The sequence below is a fragment of the Microtus ochrogaster genome, chromosome 10 (assembly GCF_000317375.1).
Source record: "Microtus ochrogaster isolate Prairie Vole_2 chromosome 10, MicOch1.0, whole genome shotgun sequence".
Lineage (NCBI taxonomy): Eukaryota > Metazoa > Chordata > Mammalia > Rodentia > Cricetidae > Microtus > Microtus ochrogaster.
This window is the reverse complement of record NC_022016.1, coordinates 138,892-155,408: the sequence shown is the minus strand read 5'-3', so window position 1 is coordinate 155,408 and position 16,517 is coordinate 138,892. Positions and strand designations below refer to the sequence as shown.

Here is a 16,517-nt window from a genome sequence, read left to right as displayed (position 1 = left end):
AAATAGTGGCAGATTCCTACCCCCTCCCTGACATATACCTACACTGTTAAGGGTCCTTCCTAACACCCTGTGGGTTCTGGTTCATATTCTCTTTGGATAATTCAAACATTCTAAAATTGGTTATTTCATATATAACAGTCTTCTCAGAAATGTTTTTTATTTTTGTTTTTGTTTTTATCTGTTTTTCCACCATTCCTAGTGTGAGCCCATCTGTCTTAGGCTTTTGCAAGTCCCCTACTTAAGTGGCTACTGACTGGGTTGCTACCTAGTGTATTTCTCAAACCCAGAGCTTCCCACCAGTCTAACCTATAAAAGCTTTAGAGGTCATTAACACCTTGATTTCATTATGCCGCATCCCCAGCAGCAGGCTATTGCCATAGCTATTGCACTCATCCACTCACTACACCAGCCAGGAAGCTGAGACTTTATGAACCTCCCTTTCTTCTCATCACTCCTTTTGGTGCTCAGCAGACTTCCGTATGTACAATTTCTAAGGTGCTTCTCAGTTCTTCTAACTCTCCTCACCTTCCTCTGGCACCCCAGTACAGGCTCCTAGCTCTCACCCAAGCAACCTCCTGGGGAGTATAGCATTCATTTTGAGTTTCTCTAATCCACTCCATGCTGTGGAAAAGAGGCAAACTGACTATTCCTTAGTGCTTAAAACTATTTTCCTGGTTATTTTAAGTCAAAGATCAATGTCCACACCATAGTACAGCATGACCCACAGTCTAAGTCAATGCTCATCCCCACTTTAGCCTACTCTCTGGTCACACAAACCTTCTATAGGCTCCTCACAATACCATGCTTCTTGCACTTCAGAGCTTTAGCATATGCTTTGTCTAAACACTCATTCTTGCTCACCTCTGCTTCCCTACTAAGCCATTCATCAGGACAGTTCAGATGTGCCACCCTCAAAAGAACAAGCCCTTGACTTCCAAGTCTAAGCCAAAGCTTCCTGTTACACACTCAGAGTCCCTGTCATTTTTTCCAGAGGACATTAGCATCACTGTAATGCCTGAGAAAATCCATAGTTATCGCCTGTCTTCCAAACATGAATGTAAGGTCTAGAGTTTCAGCCTCTGCATATCTTTAACACACCAATCATAGGTTCCAATTTAGTATATAGTAGACAATCTAGAGGCCAGATGAAGTGGCAAATTTCAAACATACTCAAAACATGAGAAGAGGGAATCAAACCTAGAATATGTAAAGTATTACAACTCAATAATAATGAAATACAATGGTCCAATTAAAAAATAGGAAAGAGACCAGGCAGGCATGTCTCTGGAGGAGACAACACAGAGCTAAAAAGCACATGGGAGGATGTTCAGCATCACTGATCATCAGAGAAATGCTACTGAAATCTCAACAGTATATACCCATTTCCACTAGGGAAGAGATGGTACCAAATGTGGGTAAGGAAGTGATGGAACTGGAAGCTTCATGCATTGTTGGGAGAAAGATAGAATGGCACAGTCAGTAAGCTGGAAGTTCCTCAAAATGGTTAAACATTGAGTAACCATGTGGGCCATCATGTTTATTCCTGTGTATCTTCTCAAGAGAAATAAAAACACCTGCCGCACAAACATCTGTATGAATAGCAACAAAATATATAATATTCAAAATAAGATGTGCAATAACCACACCCTAGAATACTATGTGGTGATAAAAACAAAGGAAGAGCTATTTCATGCTCCACTATGAATGAACTCTGAAAGTATTAAATGGAAAAGTTAGTCACATGTTATAAGATTCTCTATAGAAAATGTCAGGTAACCAGGAGGTAGATTAGTGGCTGCTTAGAACTTGGGATGGGCAGGTGGGAAACTGGTTTGATTACTAAAGAGTACAGAGCTTGCTTAGGGAATCATGGAAATGTTCTATCATATTTGTTTTCAAAGAGCCAAGATGTCACGCAGCTACTCCAGTATCAAACAGTATAAGGCTTGGGGAATCAAACCAGCTTTTCAAACTCCAAGGCTGTTAGGACAAGTGAGATCTCTCCGTCCTGGAATTCCAAGGAGGTGAAGAAAAAATGTTCAAGGAAAAGGGTAGTCTGAGGAGGTGAGAGGAACCACTTTGGGGGAGGTAAATGCCTCAGTAGACAACTGGGAAATAACAGTCAAATTTTGGTCCTGGGTCTCCACCAGTCTTTATTCTTGGGCCCAAATCTGTGTGTCATATGTCAGCAAAGAAGATATCTGAAGTGCAAAAATGCCAAGGCCTATCTGAGGTTGGAAGATTGCCATCATTCAGCCTAACATGAGTTCTAACACCACATAAAACGCTGCCATATGGACTGGAGCAGTCTCACCTACCATCATTATTAAAGATGGAAGACTGTATGGTATTACTTAGGAATAGAATTCACATATTCTGAGCTCCTGCCACACAGTCACCTGCCCTGGGCACTTGCACTCTTACCTCACTGTGCCTTCATATAGCCTGGGAATCTGGGTTACACTGATCCCATTCCAAGTACTGAGAGGTCATGTGGGCAGCCAGGCCTGATACAAGTACAAGTATGTCTATAAAGTCCTGTATAACCACGTTTCTGGCCATTCTGGTCTCTGCCTCACCTTTAGGCTGCACTGATATCCTTTTTAACTAGATACAGAGTTCTGGCTTAAGTCACTGGATTACCAATTCTGTCACTATCAAAACCACAAAGAAGGCCAATGTCTTTCTCTGAAGCTAAGCAAGTAACTATCTCCTCTCCACTTGCCAGCTAAGGAATTTTGGATAGGTCTCTAAGTTTTGTGACACTGTGTTTCTTTCAATGTACAATGATTACATTTGTTGAAAAAATTAAATAAGATAATAAAGGGAACTCGGCACAGTCCTCGGTACATACAGCAGATGATAAACGTAAGGGAATGAATGAATAAAATTTTCCTCTTTTGAAAACATAGTAAAGATAATTTTATTTAAAAATAAAATATATTTGAAAAAATTAAGTCCATTCAATTATCCAATTTCCTGAGCACAGGATGGCATACCATACAACAGAAAAAAGCAAACAAACAAAAAAGAAAAAAAAATAATAAATCTACCCAGTTTTCCTAATACATACTTACAAACTGAAGGAGCTGGGGCAAACAAAAGCAATTCTACTCTAGCCAAATTGAATAAATTTGCATTTTGAGTACCATTAATATAATGGCAGTGCATATTTTATATATATATATATATATATATATATATATATATATATATATTTGTTTGTTTTAGTCTCTACTGATATCTTTAGAAAATCCTCTACTAGAAATTACAGTTTTGGTGCATAATTTAAAACAATCAAAAGCAATTTTGTTAATGATATATCTAACTCTGTTTGGTAGGCACAAAAGCAGTAATTTAGTGGTCAGAAAAGAAACTTAATTCTCCATTCTGAGGCTATGAAGCAGTGTGTACAGTTGATTTCTATGCTACAAAGCAGCCATCAGAAGCAAGCATACTATAGCCTTCTCTAAAGGTATCAGAATCATAACCTCTTTCCTTCTTTACCAGAACACATCACTGTTACAGAGATTCTCAACGCCAACCCTTACTCCCAAAGGACTGGAAGGTAGGTCCAATCATGCACTGTCAAGAAAGTCTGAGTCTTAATCACCTGGTCTGTGTGGCTGTGCTTACAGTTTACAGAGCAGCTCAGGGAAAAAACCAGCACACAGACACACATTGACTCAGCAAAACCAGACGTCTCCATTTTGACTACTGTGGCTGGAGGGCAGCTTGGCAGGAAACAGGGATGTTCTTGCAGGCAGATATAGTGGGTGCCCCCGCCTAGGCCCTTTACTTTAGGCTGGCTAACCCTGAGTGCTCAGAATCTGGCATCCAAGAGAAATAAAGCCCTCAGAATGATGTCTCCCACACAAATTCCTCCTTAAACAGAAGCCAGGCTCTCATATATAAAGCTGAGTTTTTACAAATTTACAACATGCATAGGGAAATACCCTTCAGCAGAAAAAAACCATATAAACTCTGGCCCAGTAGAATCTTAAGCGGCCATCATGGGGAAACATCCTAGTCCATAAAACCAAGAGAAAGCTACAGGTAGATGGATAGACAGAATTCCAGGTGTGATTTTCCTAGTGAAAACACCAGAGTGTCCTGGTAAATAAGATATGGCCGGGGTCAGAGTAAAAAGTGGGAGGAGTGTAAAAGGAGGGCAGAGTGCAGGAGAGGCCAGGGGAAGGCAGTTGGGGCAACAAAGCACAAGGGAACTGCCAGATTTGGCATTCACAGAAACAGAAAATATGGTGGCACTGAGGGTGATTTTTTAGAACTTTGCTGTTATTATTGTTTAAGGTAAATACATAATTAATATACAGAAAACCTTACCTTGTTGATTGTACTAGGGAATGAGAGGGGAGTGGCCTGTAGCCCTGGCATCTCATACAAGGCCTCTGACTCAGGGTCAGTGCAGAAAATGGCCTCTTCTGGTTTCTCTTGCCAAGCTTCTCTCTTGCCCTTAGATTTGAATTCATGGGGGGCGTCCTCTATGGTAGTAGTTTGCACTGAGGCATTCTTCAGCTCCACCTTGGCTCTGTCACCTGTCTTTACTAGCCAGGTCCCCCATGTTGACTTGAGTTCATTGTGTGACTTGGAGAATGAGTCGTCTAGGAAGGAAAGGTCAAGTTCATCTCTCAGCCGAACAGCTACTTGCTGAAGTGCCTTCTTAGCTTTACTATCAAGGTGATCTCCAGGAAGTTCCTGCTCTCCCGAGTATATTCGTTCCAAAACCAAGGCACCCAGAGCTTTCAGAAGATCTGGTCTGCTTTTCCAAAAAAAGACAGTGGAAGAATCAGCCTCCTATTTCAGATTCAGCGACAACCTAGCCTCCCAAGTTCTCCCCCACCGATCCAGTCCAGATTTCACTTGCATTAAACATAGTGAGTTCCTAAATATGCCAGAAACCATGACAAGCATTTGGTCTCATACAACCTCACAATACCCAAACAAGACAGGTATTACCCTGCTTAGCTAGTGGATAATGTCACATAAGTACAAAGCCAGCTAAGTGGACCACATGGATATATGAAAGGGGGCTTGCCTAAGGAGGAATAATTGGGATCACAGGGTGTCCATGAAAATTATAAGGGACCCAATTCCATGATACTGGCCCCATTCCTATGTTCAGTATACATATAGGGCTTTGGACTAACTATGCCAACCTGGACAGTCCATGAGTGACCTGATTGATCTTGGTCTATAATAGGTGCTCAAGAAACAGATATTAATGAAGGATGCTTCATTAACAAGCATGCAGATAGAGCACAAAGTGCATTGCTTTGAAGGCTGTTGCAAGCTGGTTTGTCAAATTGGCACATTCTAGAGTAATCTGAAAAGCAGGAATCTCAAATGAAAACATGCCCTTTCAGACTAGCTTGTAGTCAAGCCTGTGGGGCATCTTCTTGACTGACTGATACAGAGGAACCCAGCCCACCTTGAGAAGTGCTATCCCTGAGCAGTGATCCTGGAGTGTATAAGAAAGCAGCCTGAGTAAGCCAGCAAGCAGCTTTACTCCTTGGTCTTTGCTTCAGTTCCTGCTTTGATTTCTCTGATGATGGACTATAACCTGGTAAGCCAAATAAACACCATCCTCCCCAAGCTGCTTTTGGACATGGTCTTTTTCACAGCCATAGAGAGCAAACTGGGGCAAAGACAGATAAATGGCTTCAGGGGGCTAAGCATGTTGCTCAGAGACACAGCATTTGCTTAGCATGTCCATGCCTCTGTTTGACCCCAGCACAGAAAGTAAAATAAATTCAAATAAGTTACAAATGGAATGGCCCCAAACTCTATGTGATTCTTTGACAGGATGGTAAATCTCCTTCCAGAGAATAGGAAGATTAAAGGAACAATGAGGATTAAAAGAGGTAGCATCCTGATAGCAGATGTTCTTTGTCATGTGCCTTGCCCCACTTCTGCTAGTAGCTGGAGCTGTGTGGACAGTTCCTGTAGACACAGCAGGTCCCACTCCAAGCACCTTGTGCTTCTCTGTTGCCCTTCAAAACTGAGTCAGCCCGCAAGACAGGGTGGAGTGGTGAGAGAGCTGAGCTGTCTGGGCTGAGAGCCATGGCATCAATGTCCTAGCTTCCATCCTGAGGACATAAGCCCCAGGCTGCACTGCCCACCAGAGTGCCCGGCTGCCCAGACCAACCACACCATCTTCACTGGCTTCCTGTTCCCATATACACAAGGCTGAGTCTCTGGCTCTGCTTTTCGGGAACTTGGAGTAAAGCCAGCATGAGAAGCACCCAGGATGGTTCTGGTATGGCATATATGGCTGGAAGCCTCCTCTGTGTGCCGGACACTGTATTGGCACAAGGGCTACAGCAAAGATGCAAACTGATGCTAGGAAAGAGTATGTATGTAAGTGACTAATCCACAAGGCCAAGGGGGAAACACAGGGGAGCCGAGTGGTGGTGTAAGCATGACACTGAGATGAACAGTCATGTCACTATGCGGTGAAGGGCAAAGGAAGGCTAGGAAGTAGGCAGGGGACACAAGAAGAATCTCCATGCCACACCGTGCTGAGGAAAGACATGTCTCTTCACACATGGGCTTCAGAAAGGTGAAGAGCTCCTGTGCAAAGGACGGACTTCCTGTCAAGATGGTGGCACAAACACATATGTGTTCCTTCCTCGTCCACTCACAAAAAGGCAGCAGGTATACACAACAAAAAGAGGTGCACAACAGGGCTCAAAACTAAAGACCCCAGGGAGAAAACCCAGCCTGGAACTAGGATGGTTGGGGAGGGTAACAACAGAAACACAACATCACCCTCAGGGCAGAAGTGAAATCTGACAGATGTTAAAGGCCTCAATTTCAGTATCTCACCCTAGAAGACTAAGAGTGTGGGTGCTTAATAGGCATAAACAAAACTTACATGTAAAATCCTCTCTTTAAAATGACAACAATCAAACAGGCAAAATGGCTTAGTAAGTAAGAAAACTTGTTCTTTGAACCCATGTAAAAATCCAGGCATGCCTGTAATTCAAGCACTGGAGAACAGAGACAGGCATATGTCCAGAGCTCACTGCCAGTCACAACTGAAAAGATGAGCTTCCGCTTCAGTAAGAGTTCTTTGCCTCAGAGCAATAAGGCAGACAGAAACGGAGGAAAACACTTGGCATCTTACTCTGTGCTCCACATGTGTGCTTACAAGCACACATACATGTACTACACACCACACCCATGTGCACATGAATACAAGCAATCATACATGTACTACACACCACACCCATATGCACATGAATACACCAAAATATGACAACCTAAGAAATCAGAAAATTCATATGCAAAGGAACAGAAAACAATCTAGAGAAGTTCAGAAAAAAAGTTTAAGATGTATTTATTTTATTTTTCTGTCTATTTGTTTTTATTTTATATATGTACAGCAAGTGTATGCATGCAGTCCCTGCAGAGACCAGAAGAGAGTGTCAGATCCTCTGGAACCGTAGTTACAGACAGTTCTGAACTGTCCTACGGGTGCTGGAAACCAAACTTGGGTTTTCTGTGAGTGCAGCAAGCGTTCAACTTCTGAGCCAGCTCCCAACTCCAAAGAATAAAGTTTAAGGCTGAAAGACACTTAAGGAAATGCTCAACATCCTTAGTTATCAGAGAAATGCAAATCAAAACAACTCTGAGATTTCATCTTACACCTGTAAGAATGGCCAAGATCAAAAACACTGATGACAACTTATGCTGGAGAAGTTGTGGGGAAAAGGGAACACTTCTGCACTGCTGGTGGGAATGCAAACTGGTACAGCCCCTTTGGATGTCAGTGTGGAGATTTCTCAGAAAATCAGGAAACAATCTTCCTCAATACCCAGTAATACCACTTTTGGATATATATCCAAAGGATGCTCAATTGTGCCACAAGATGTTCTCAACTATGTTCATGGCAGCATTGTTTGTCATAGCCAGAACCTGGAAACAACCTAAATGCCCCTCGACTGAAGAATGGATAAGGAAAATGTGGTACATTTACACAATGGAGTATTACACAGCAGAAAAAATAATGACATCTTGAATTTTGCAGGTAAATGGATGGAGCTAGACAACATCATTTTGAGTGAGGTAACCCTGAATCAGAAAGATAATTATCACACGTACTCACTCATAAGTGGTTTTTAAACATAAAGCAAAGAAAACCAGCCCACAAACCACAATCCCAGAAAACTTAGACAACAATGAAGATCCTAAGAGAGACATATATGGATCTAATCTACATGGGAAGTAGAAAAAGACAAGATCTCCTGAGTAAATTAGGAGCATGGGGACCTTTGGAGAGGGTTGAAGGAGAGGGGAGAAAAAGGGTAGGGAGCAGAGAAAAATGTGAAGCTCAATAAAAAATTAATAAAATTAAATAAAAGAATAAAGTTTAAATCACTAATGAAATAAAGAAAACAAAAAAGATGGGGCAGAGGTGAAACAGAACTAGAGAACTGAGAGAAAGTGCTCTAGCAAGGGCTGGTCTAGGAGCCGTGACTGGCTGTTGGAAGGGTCTCTTAGCTACATTAGCTCATGCAGTCACAGAGAAGCCTTTGGGTTACTTCCACTGCTGTTTCCATTCAGATTCTTTATTGCTTTACTGCAAGAAATCCTGTAATGTAGCCATACCTAGCTTACCCTCCCTCTGATGTCAGCCACCATGGAAAATGGCACTGCCCAGGCTCATCTTCTCAACATGCCCACTTCAGACAGCAGTAAACCCCACCTTATTTCCAGAGTCCTATGGACTAGATCAAGGAAGTGAACTCAATTCGAATTTGAAAAATTAAAAGCAAAATGCAAGCTGCCATTACTTACTTCTAGTGTAAAATCATTTATACTACAAAACCAGCTTAAGCTATAATAAACATCAACTTTAAAAATATTTCTGATATTCTTAGTATCAGGACTAAATTTTCCTTTCTTTCTATTCCCTTCTTAATATAGTTAAGTAATAATGACAATTGCTAGTCAGCTAGCCAAAGGAGGACGACCATCACTCACCACCAAATAACACACAATAAAACCTAAGAAAAATACTTTTCAAATGGGTAGTAAACAGCGGCAAAGGAGGCCACTGCAATATACTAAAATGGTGGCTATTAAATCAAACATTTCAAGTGTTGCTTGGCTGGAAATAGGAATAGCAAAATCATTAAGCTGTCTCTGTCGTCAGGACCTTCAGACTGGTGTGGTTCAAGGGTCTCATCAGAAGCCTGGGTGGTGCTTCTACACTCCCCCCCCCCAAGCATCTGTGTCAAGCAGAAGGTATAAGAGAAGGCACTGACATTTACTAAGCACTTGCCATGTGTCAGGTCCTTGAAACACACAACATCCTCACAGGCTGTGAGACCAGATGAAGAAACAGGCTCAAAGAGAAAACAAGGTCTTAGCCAAGTGGCAGAGCAAAGATTAAAACCTAGGCCTTTCTGATACCAAGAGAGCTCTAATTCTTCCTGGTTTTCCAAACTTAATCTTTGCTGCACTGTGAAATGCTCAACTATCTGCCATTCATTCAGTGACTGGATACTTTCCATTTTTCTGAAGAGGAATGGGCATGCCTTTAAAGCAGTGACAGACACACAGCTATGCATACACTGAGAACTAAATCAATGCATAGTACTTACATAATAATCTAAGGATTATGAATGAGAGGGAAGGCAGGAATGAATCAGAGAAAGCATACAAATGGGATTCTCTTTAAACCAAATGGTTGGGAAGAGCCTCCCCACAGAGCTGACTGCTCACCAAAGCTCTGCTGATTGTACATTTGGGTAAGTCTATCACAGCACAGGGAACACTAGCTATCAGAAGTCCCCCCCCCCAAAAAAAAAAACAAGCTTGGTGTGGCTAAGGCTCAGAAAACACAAGGCGTCTATAATGAAGCTGGAGAAATGGCAGAGGTTGGGTCTAGAAGCTGATCTGACTGTGACAGTGGGAATCTGCTGAAAGGTGTTACCATAGGAGAGGAGCAACCTGACCTAAGTTTTTTAAAAGACCCTGGCTACTCTATGGAGAACGAACTACAGAGAGGTAGAAATGGGAACAAGAGGGTAAATAAGGCTTCACGATTGCAGAATAAGAGATGTTGGCAGTGACAAGGTAGGAGTGGAGATCAGAAGGAACTGAATTTGGGTTATAACCTGAGGGTGACCATGAGGACTTGCTATGGGCTTTAGGGACTGAGGAACTTGTAACTTTAGGCTACAGTTATTAGGCAATGCAGGGCATAAACATGACAAAGACTAGAGAAGCAGCAGAGTGGTACCATGTGGGTCTTAGGTCAGCACTGAAATATCTGATCCATAAGCAGGATGAGGTGTCCAGCAAAGAGTTATTAGGATCATCCCACAGAAATCAAAGTCATGTAACCCATTCCAACAGCAGGAGGGAATGGAGGAACAAAGAAAGGGGCCAAGAACAGGGCTCTGAGATGTACCACTATCCTTTAACAAAGGAGGCTGAGAGCAAGGGCAGGGAATAGGGCCAGATGCTGCCAAAAAGCTGGCCGATGGATTTCACAGTTTAGAAACTGTTACTGACTTAATAAATGAGGCAAAGGCTGTGAGGTCTCTTAAGATGGGGGCAGAGAATTATACAGGGTGGAAGCTATGAATATCAGCAAGCCTTTTGAGAAATGTTGCCTGAATGAGAATAAAGAAATTGGACAGTAGCTGAAATGGATGTGAAATCAGAAGGGAAGGGGGCATTCTTTCCAAATATCTAATATCAGGTGTGTCTTATGTTTATAAAAATGACTCAGACAAAAAGAAAAATAATGACTCAGAAGAAACAGGGAATTAGGAGGTCAGACGTGAATCCACACGGGGAAGGCTTTCTTGGATAGCAGCAGGGATACTTCTATTCTACCACATGACAGCGTTTGCAGTTGACACTTAAATGGTGGCTCAAAGGTGATCATATCTATCTGTTTGAGGAATGAAATGGGGACATCAGTCAGTACGAATAAGAGAACCTGCAAAACAGTTCCGTGATGTGCCACACACAAAAAGTGTTAGGAACACAGAACCTAGAAACATTATGAGCAGCTAGCCAAGGCTGGGGCACAACAGAGGACTAGGCTTATTTCAGGGAAGACGAAGAAAAAAGCACACGTATTAAGTGTTAAGTACCAGCCTGTGCCAGAGCCCTGAAACAAAGGCTACTCGGAGATTTGTTCTCCATATAAAGATGGGCAGTGCAGCCTATGCATAGACAGCAAGGCTAAAGCAGCACAGCTAAGAAGTGAGCTAACCAGACACACAGCTAGTATGAATGCACAGTTAGGTGGAATAACACATTGAATTTTTAAATGACTGCCAGAAGCACTGTGATGCCCACCCAAATGGGAGAAGCCTGCTGCAATGATCATAGGGAAAAATGATGAAAGGAAGCACTGGAGAGGAAGTAGCCCTGATATCCCGATCTAGAACCCCAACGTGTCTATGACCTCTGAACTATAAAACGTACCTTTAAACACTACTCTCTAGTCTTTAGTACCAACTATGCTTGTCCAATTCCCTTTGAAGATAAACTGGATATGTCCCCCCAAGACTCATCCTCAGAAAATGTTAGGTGTCAGGGATTAAAAGGTTGGGTGTCACTAAGCTTGCCAACCACAGAATGCTCCAGTCTCTGTCTCAGGAGAAAGGTCTCCCAAGGCTTAGTATTGCAATGATCTAAGAAAGACTAGGGTATCTGGCACTTGCTAAGAGACAAAGCAGTAGTAACTTTTTCTGCCTGTATCAGAACTGAGAGCTTCTATTGAAATATACAACATCATACCCAATTATCCTCGATAATTTTTTCTAAGTCCACCCAGCAACCCTGAGAAGTGATCAGAAAAACTGAGATACTGAGAAAAAGACAGCACAGCTCTTCCTGCTTTCATAACCATGCAACTGCCATGGATGGCCTAGAAGGAATATGAAAGAGGAAATAGCTCTTAAAGGACTAATTTACAAAACACAAACATACCTAATGCTTCTTTGTGTCAGGAAAACAACCTGTGGTATTTCCTCAAATAGGAACAACTCCCAGCAGATAAACTGAGGAGAGAATTTAGTTCAAGCTTAACATAAAACAGCGGAGTCGCAACTACAATGGTGTTTTTAAGCTGATGCCAAAACCAGGAGATGCCAGGAGGGCTGACTCCTGGTGCTCTTGACAGTCAGGCAGCTTTCTGGGACTCACAGGAATAATTTTGGGGAAAAGCTTTCTCTCATCTCTTTGTAATGGGCCTGAGTATGGCTCTGCTCAAGTCCCTTCACAGCCACCAGCAAGCAGCCTAATTACTTAATTGCACGACTGGCTAGATTCCTTCCCAGCCATTTCAGGAGCTCTCAGGTACACTGCCACCACCATCTGAGTCCATTTAGCAACCTAAGTGTACTCCTCCTCAAAAATAGAGATACCTGGGCCCATGTCTACCTGGCTTCCAGCAACAGTGTGGCCTTCTTTTGGAACAAAGTGGCAAGCAGGCCCAGGAGTTTGTCTTCCAGGATCTGGTCTCCAGGGATACCAGGTGTGTTGGCTCCATCATGGTCTAAAATATTGGAATCCATATGCCTTAAATATTCATTTTTGCAGTCACTCTTGGCATAGTCCTCCATGATCTGCAAATGAAAGTGTGTGGTCAAACAGAGTTATATGGAGAATGGGAAGGATGGGGGGAGAAGAAAGGGCTACAGGTGAGTACTGATCCACAGGCAGGAACAAGAAAGAAAAGGGAGGATACAGGCCTGCAAGTCCATATACTCAAACTCATGTTAAGGAAGGCAGGCACTTACATCACTTTCCTTACCCTCAATTTTCTTACTCTAAAGTGGTACCATACATCTTGCTATGAAAATGAGATGACCAAGTTAGGGTAAGTGTCTGACTCACTACAGGTGCACCCTTAATGCATGTTCTCCCATTCCACAGTCCACTCCTTGGAAATTCTTCCTAAGAAGGACGCAAAATGAATGCCTTCAACCATGTTTTGGATAGTTATCAAAGGTTTCACATAACATCATTACTTATGCTACAGATACATACATTATTATTATTATTCTACTGACACTAATTAACAGGGATTTGATGTATCTCATTAGGAGGGTGGAAAGTTCTTAATTCCCATGGAGATGTTATTTACAGATTCACCTTCCTGGGCCATTGGGGTTCCCAGAGGAGTACTACCACAGAGACTTCTAGTTAAAGGCTGTTCTGGGCATGTATGTCCCAAGATGGTACAATTAGCATCCTCTCTCCCCTATCCAAAGCTGTAAATTTCCTCAACCAGCTTATAAATGACTTCTGTTGACTTCATTACTGTTAGTGATACACACATTAGCCATCGCTCCATCTATCCACACTGGAAAAATGATTTAAGATTTTTTTTAAATGGATAACAAGATTCACACATATGAGCTGTTATATATAGGTTCTTTTTGTCACCATTCTAATTATTAAACCATCAAATAAGCAATCTCAAAAAAGGAAAAAAATTATACTATAGTAATTAAAAGCAGAAATTATTATTATTTGCTAAGTACTTAATGACATGTCTTTTGGTTTTAGTATCTGAGAGACCCTACACACAAGGGTAGTTTAGAGGTTAGGTAAAAAAAGTAGAGGCAGGTTAGGCAAAAAAAGGCTCAAGACCAGGTTCATGTGATTCCAAAGCATCCATTTTCATTACTTTGTGCTCCAAAACTATCCAGGTCAGTTATTGCCCACTCATGTCTCTGTGAATGTGGGATACCTTGGAGACATAAAGTTCCACACCTACAGCATCTCTTAGTACATCTCAATCAAAGCTGCAGCATCTATATCCTACCACATCTCAATATTTAAGGTTCTTTTAGGCTTGTAGACTGTTTAGCCCAACTGTTCAGTAGCAGCATGACTAGAAGATTCTATATGGGTTGGGTTAATGATCAGAATAATACTGAGTTGGGTTTACAGGGGTCACGAGATTGCAGAGTCACTCAGTTTCATCAGGTCCACTTGCACTTCAGTCAGATGACCTGATAGTTTCTAAGAGTCCAGACACAAGAATTCATACCCTACTTCCATCACTGACATTCTAATCTGTGCCTTCAATAAATCATCTCTCAGAGGCCTATTTCCAATGCATAAAACAAATAGGGTGACTTAGATCATCTATCCAGGTCCAACAGTCAATTCTTATTGTTCTATAGCTACTATGTTTCATGACTGGCTCCATCACCCACTTTATAAGTTCTGATTAAAGAGAGAGAGAGAGAGAGAGAGAGAGAGAGAGAGAGAGAGAGAGAGAGAGAGAGAGAGAGACCAGTTTCTCTGATGCCCACTGGCATAAAGTAGACACACAATGCAGGCAGAATAAACAGAAAATGAACCACACATACTCCCAGATAGCAGACTGATTTGGACACAGGGCGAGACAGAGTAAGGAATAAACTCTGTTTCTACCTCATTACTCTGCTCCAAATGCTGGTCACTCTGGAAATGATTCTTATCATCTGCTTCAATTTTGATTGTGCCTTCATCCTCTCCGCTAGCCAGACACTATATGGAGCATGGGTTAGTATGAAACATGCAATAACAACAACAAAGTGTCCAGCATGAATATGTATGAACAAATCAGTGGTGTCTTTTCTCAAAAAAAAAAGCCAAACAGTCAATAACAACAACAACAATAACACACAAACAAACAAAGATACAAATGCCAAAGCTATGAGATAAAAATTAACTAAGTCAGAGCTACTGGCTATGAATACCCCCCCCAATAACTGGGGGCCTTTCCCTAGTGCTGCATGCTCTTCATGTGAAGCTATAAATTGAGCATGCTCTCTTCTGCCACTGCCATTCTGCCTTTGCTAAATCCACTTTCAGATTATAGAAAGGTAACAAGATTTTAGAAAATAGCTATTGATGGAATTGAAAATAGCAAAGAGCAAAAAAAGCAGTAAATGAAATTCATGGTGCACCCAAATTATTCATCACTTCTCCTGTTTAGCACGGGGAATAAACCTCTTGTTAGAATGTCATACATGTGACATGGACAGTCCCAGTAAGACTGTCATTTTGATGACAAAAAGTCATCTCTAATGAGAAGAGTGTCAGGTTGCTGATAACTTTATACTTTTGGAAATGAAGGACTTAAAAAAGACTGAATGAATCTGAAATTCCTTAAAAGCTATGAAGTCCCAATGTTTCTGCATTCTGTGTTCCCCAGAATGGGTGGTACAGTTCCCAGGAGAGCAATAGCCCAACTCCAACCAAGGTTTTGGTCATAAGACATGAATTCCCTTGCAGATAGTATGGTGGCTTAGGCATGGGAGAGATGGCCCCACCCCTCGCTGCCTGAAGTTGATAGGAGAGTTGGCTCACCCCCTGCCTGGGTAGTATGGGAGAGCTTACCTTGCCCATCGCCTGCACTGGCACTAGGGCCCTGCCCGTCATCAGGGTAGTGATGGAGAATTGGCCCTTGCGGTGTGGGTGAGGGAGAGCTGGTCTCAATAGTATGAATGTGGTAGAGCTGGTCCTGCCCCTTGCCAGCTATCACAGCCAGGGGAGCTGGTCCAACACCTTACCTGGGCAAAGAAGGAGAGCTGGCCCTGTTGGCACTAGCACAGGAGGGCAGGCGGGCTGGCCAACTCAGCTACCACCCAGTGCCAGATCCAGGCCCAAATTCTACTCCATCTAAGAACTGCAGGAGCATATACAAGGGCTGGTCCTGCAGAACCAAAGCTGGAAGATCTCCATGTCACAGGGGAACAGCAGGATATCTGAGAGGAGTTCCAGTGAGGATCCAGTATTGATAGAGTAGCAGAAGCCTCTAGAGACCTCGAACCAGACCAATGACTCATTGCAATGAACACTTACTTGCATGTAAAGCTATTTGGTCAAAAGGGTATACTGGGTGACATAACATAGCTTCCTAGGTAAAATATTTTTTTAATTTAATTTTTTAAACTTTTTATCATTTTTATTTTGGGTTCTTTTTTGAGGGAGCGGGAGGTTGCAAGGGCAGAGAGTGGATATGAATGGACAGGGAGATGAGTGGGACTGAGGCGCATGATATAAAATTCACAAAGAATCAATAAAAAGTTAAAGCAAGAAAGGAAGACATATGAATTAACCAAGAGGCACTAGATATACACCAAGGTGGCCATGCCCAGTCAGTGTGTCAATCAAACCTATTCCAAAAATCATATCAAATCTCATGTTGCTGATGCATCATCACTTAGCTAGAGGTGGGAAAACCACTGAGTTTAGGGTCAAGTATTGGGCAATTGTGTATATGTGATACTTGTGGTTCCATACCATGAGTTTCACCTTATGAGTTCTTTCCATCAGTCAACTGCAATCTTAACTCTCCCTGTCCAACTGAAATCCTTATATTCCTCTCAGAGGAAGAATCTTGCTCTTTAGAAGATATTCAAAACAAAACAAACTAATCCAGAATGTTACTTTATAGAAAATTCTCAAGACCAGAACACCCTAGCCTGATACATCTGAAGTACAGCCGGGCGGTGGTGGCGCAC

At 42.1% G+C, this 16,517-nt stretch overlaps 1 protein-coding gene across 1 annotated transcript in view; it reads right to left on the bottom strand.

Moving 5' to 3' along the window:
* Window positions 1–16,517, bottom strand: part of Cdk5rap2 (CDK5 regulatory subunit associated protein 2) — a 149,457-nt gene that overhangs the window by 62,983 nt on the left and 69,957 nt on the right. The window contains 2 exon segments of the mRNA XM_013348234.2: window positions 4,345–4,777; window positions 12,433–12,617. Coding sequence (XP_013203688.2) covers window positions 4,345–4,777; window positions 12,433–12,617 — 618 coding nt within the window.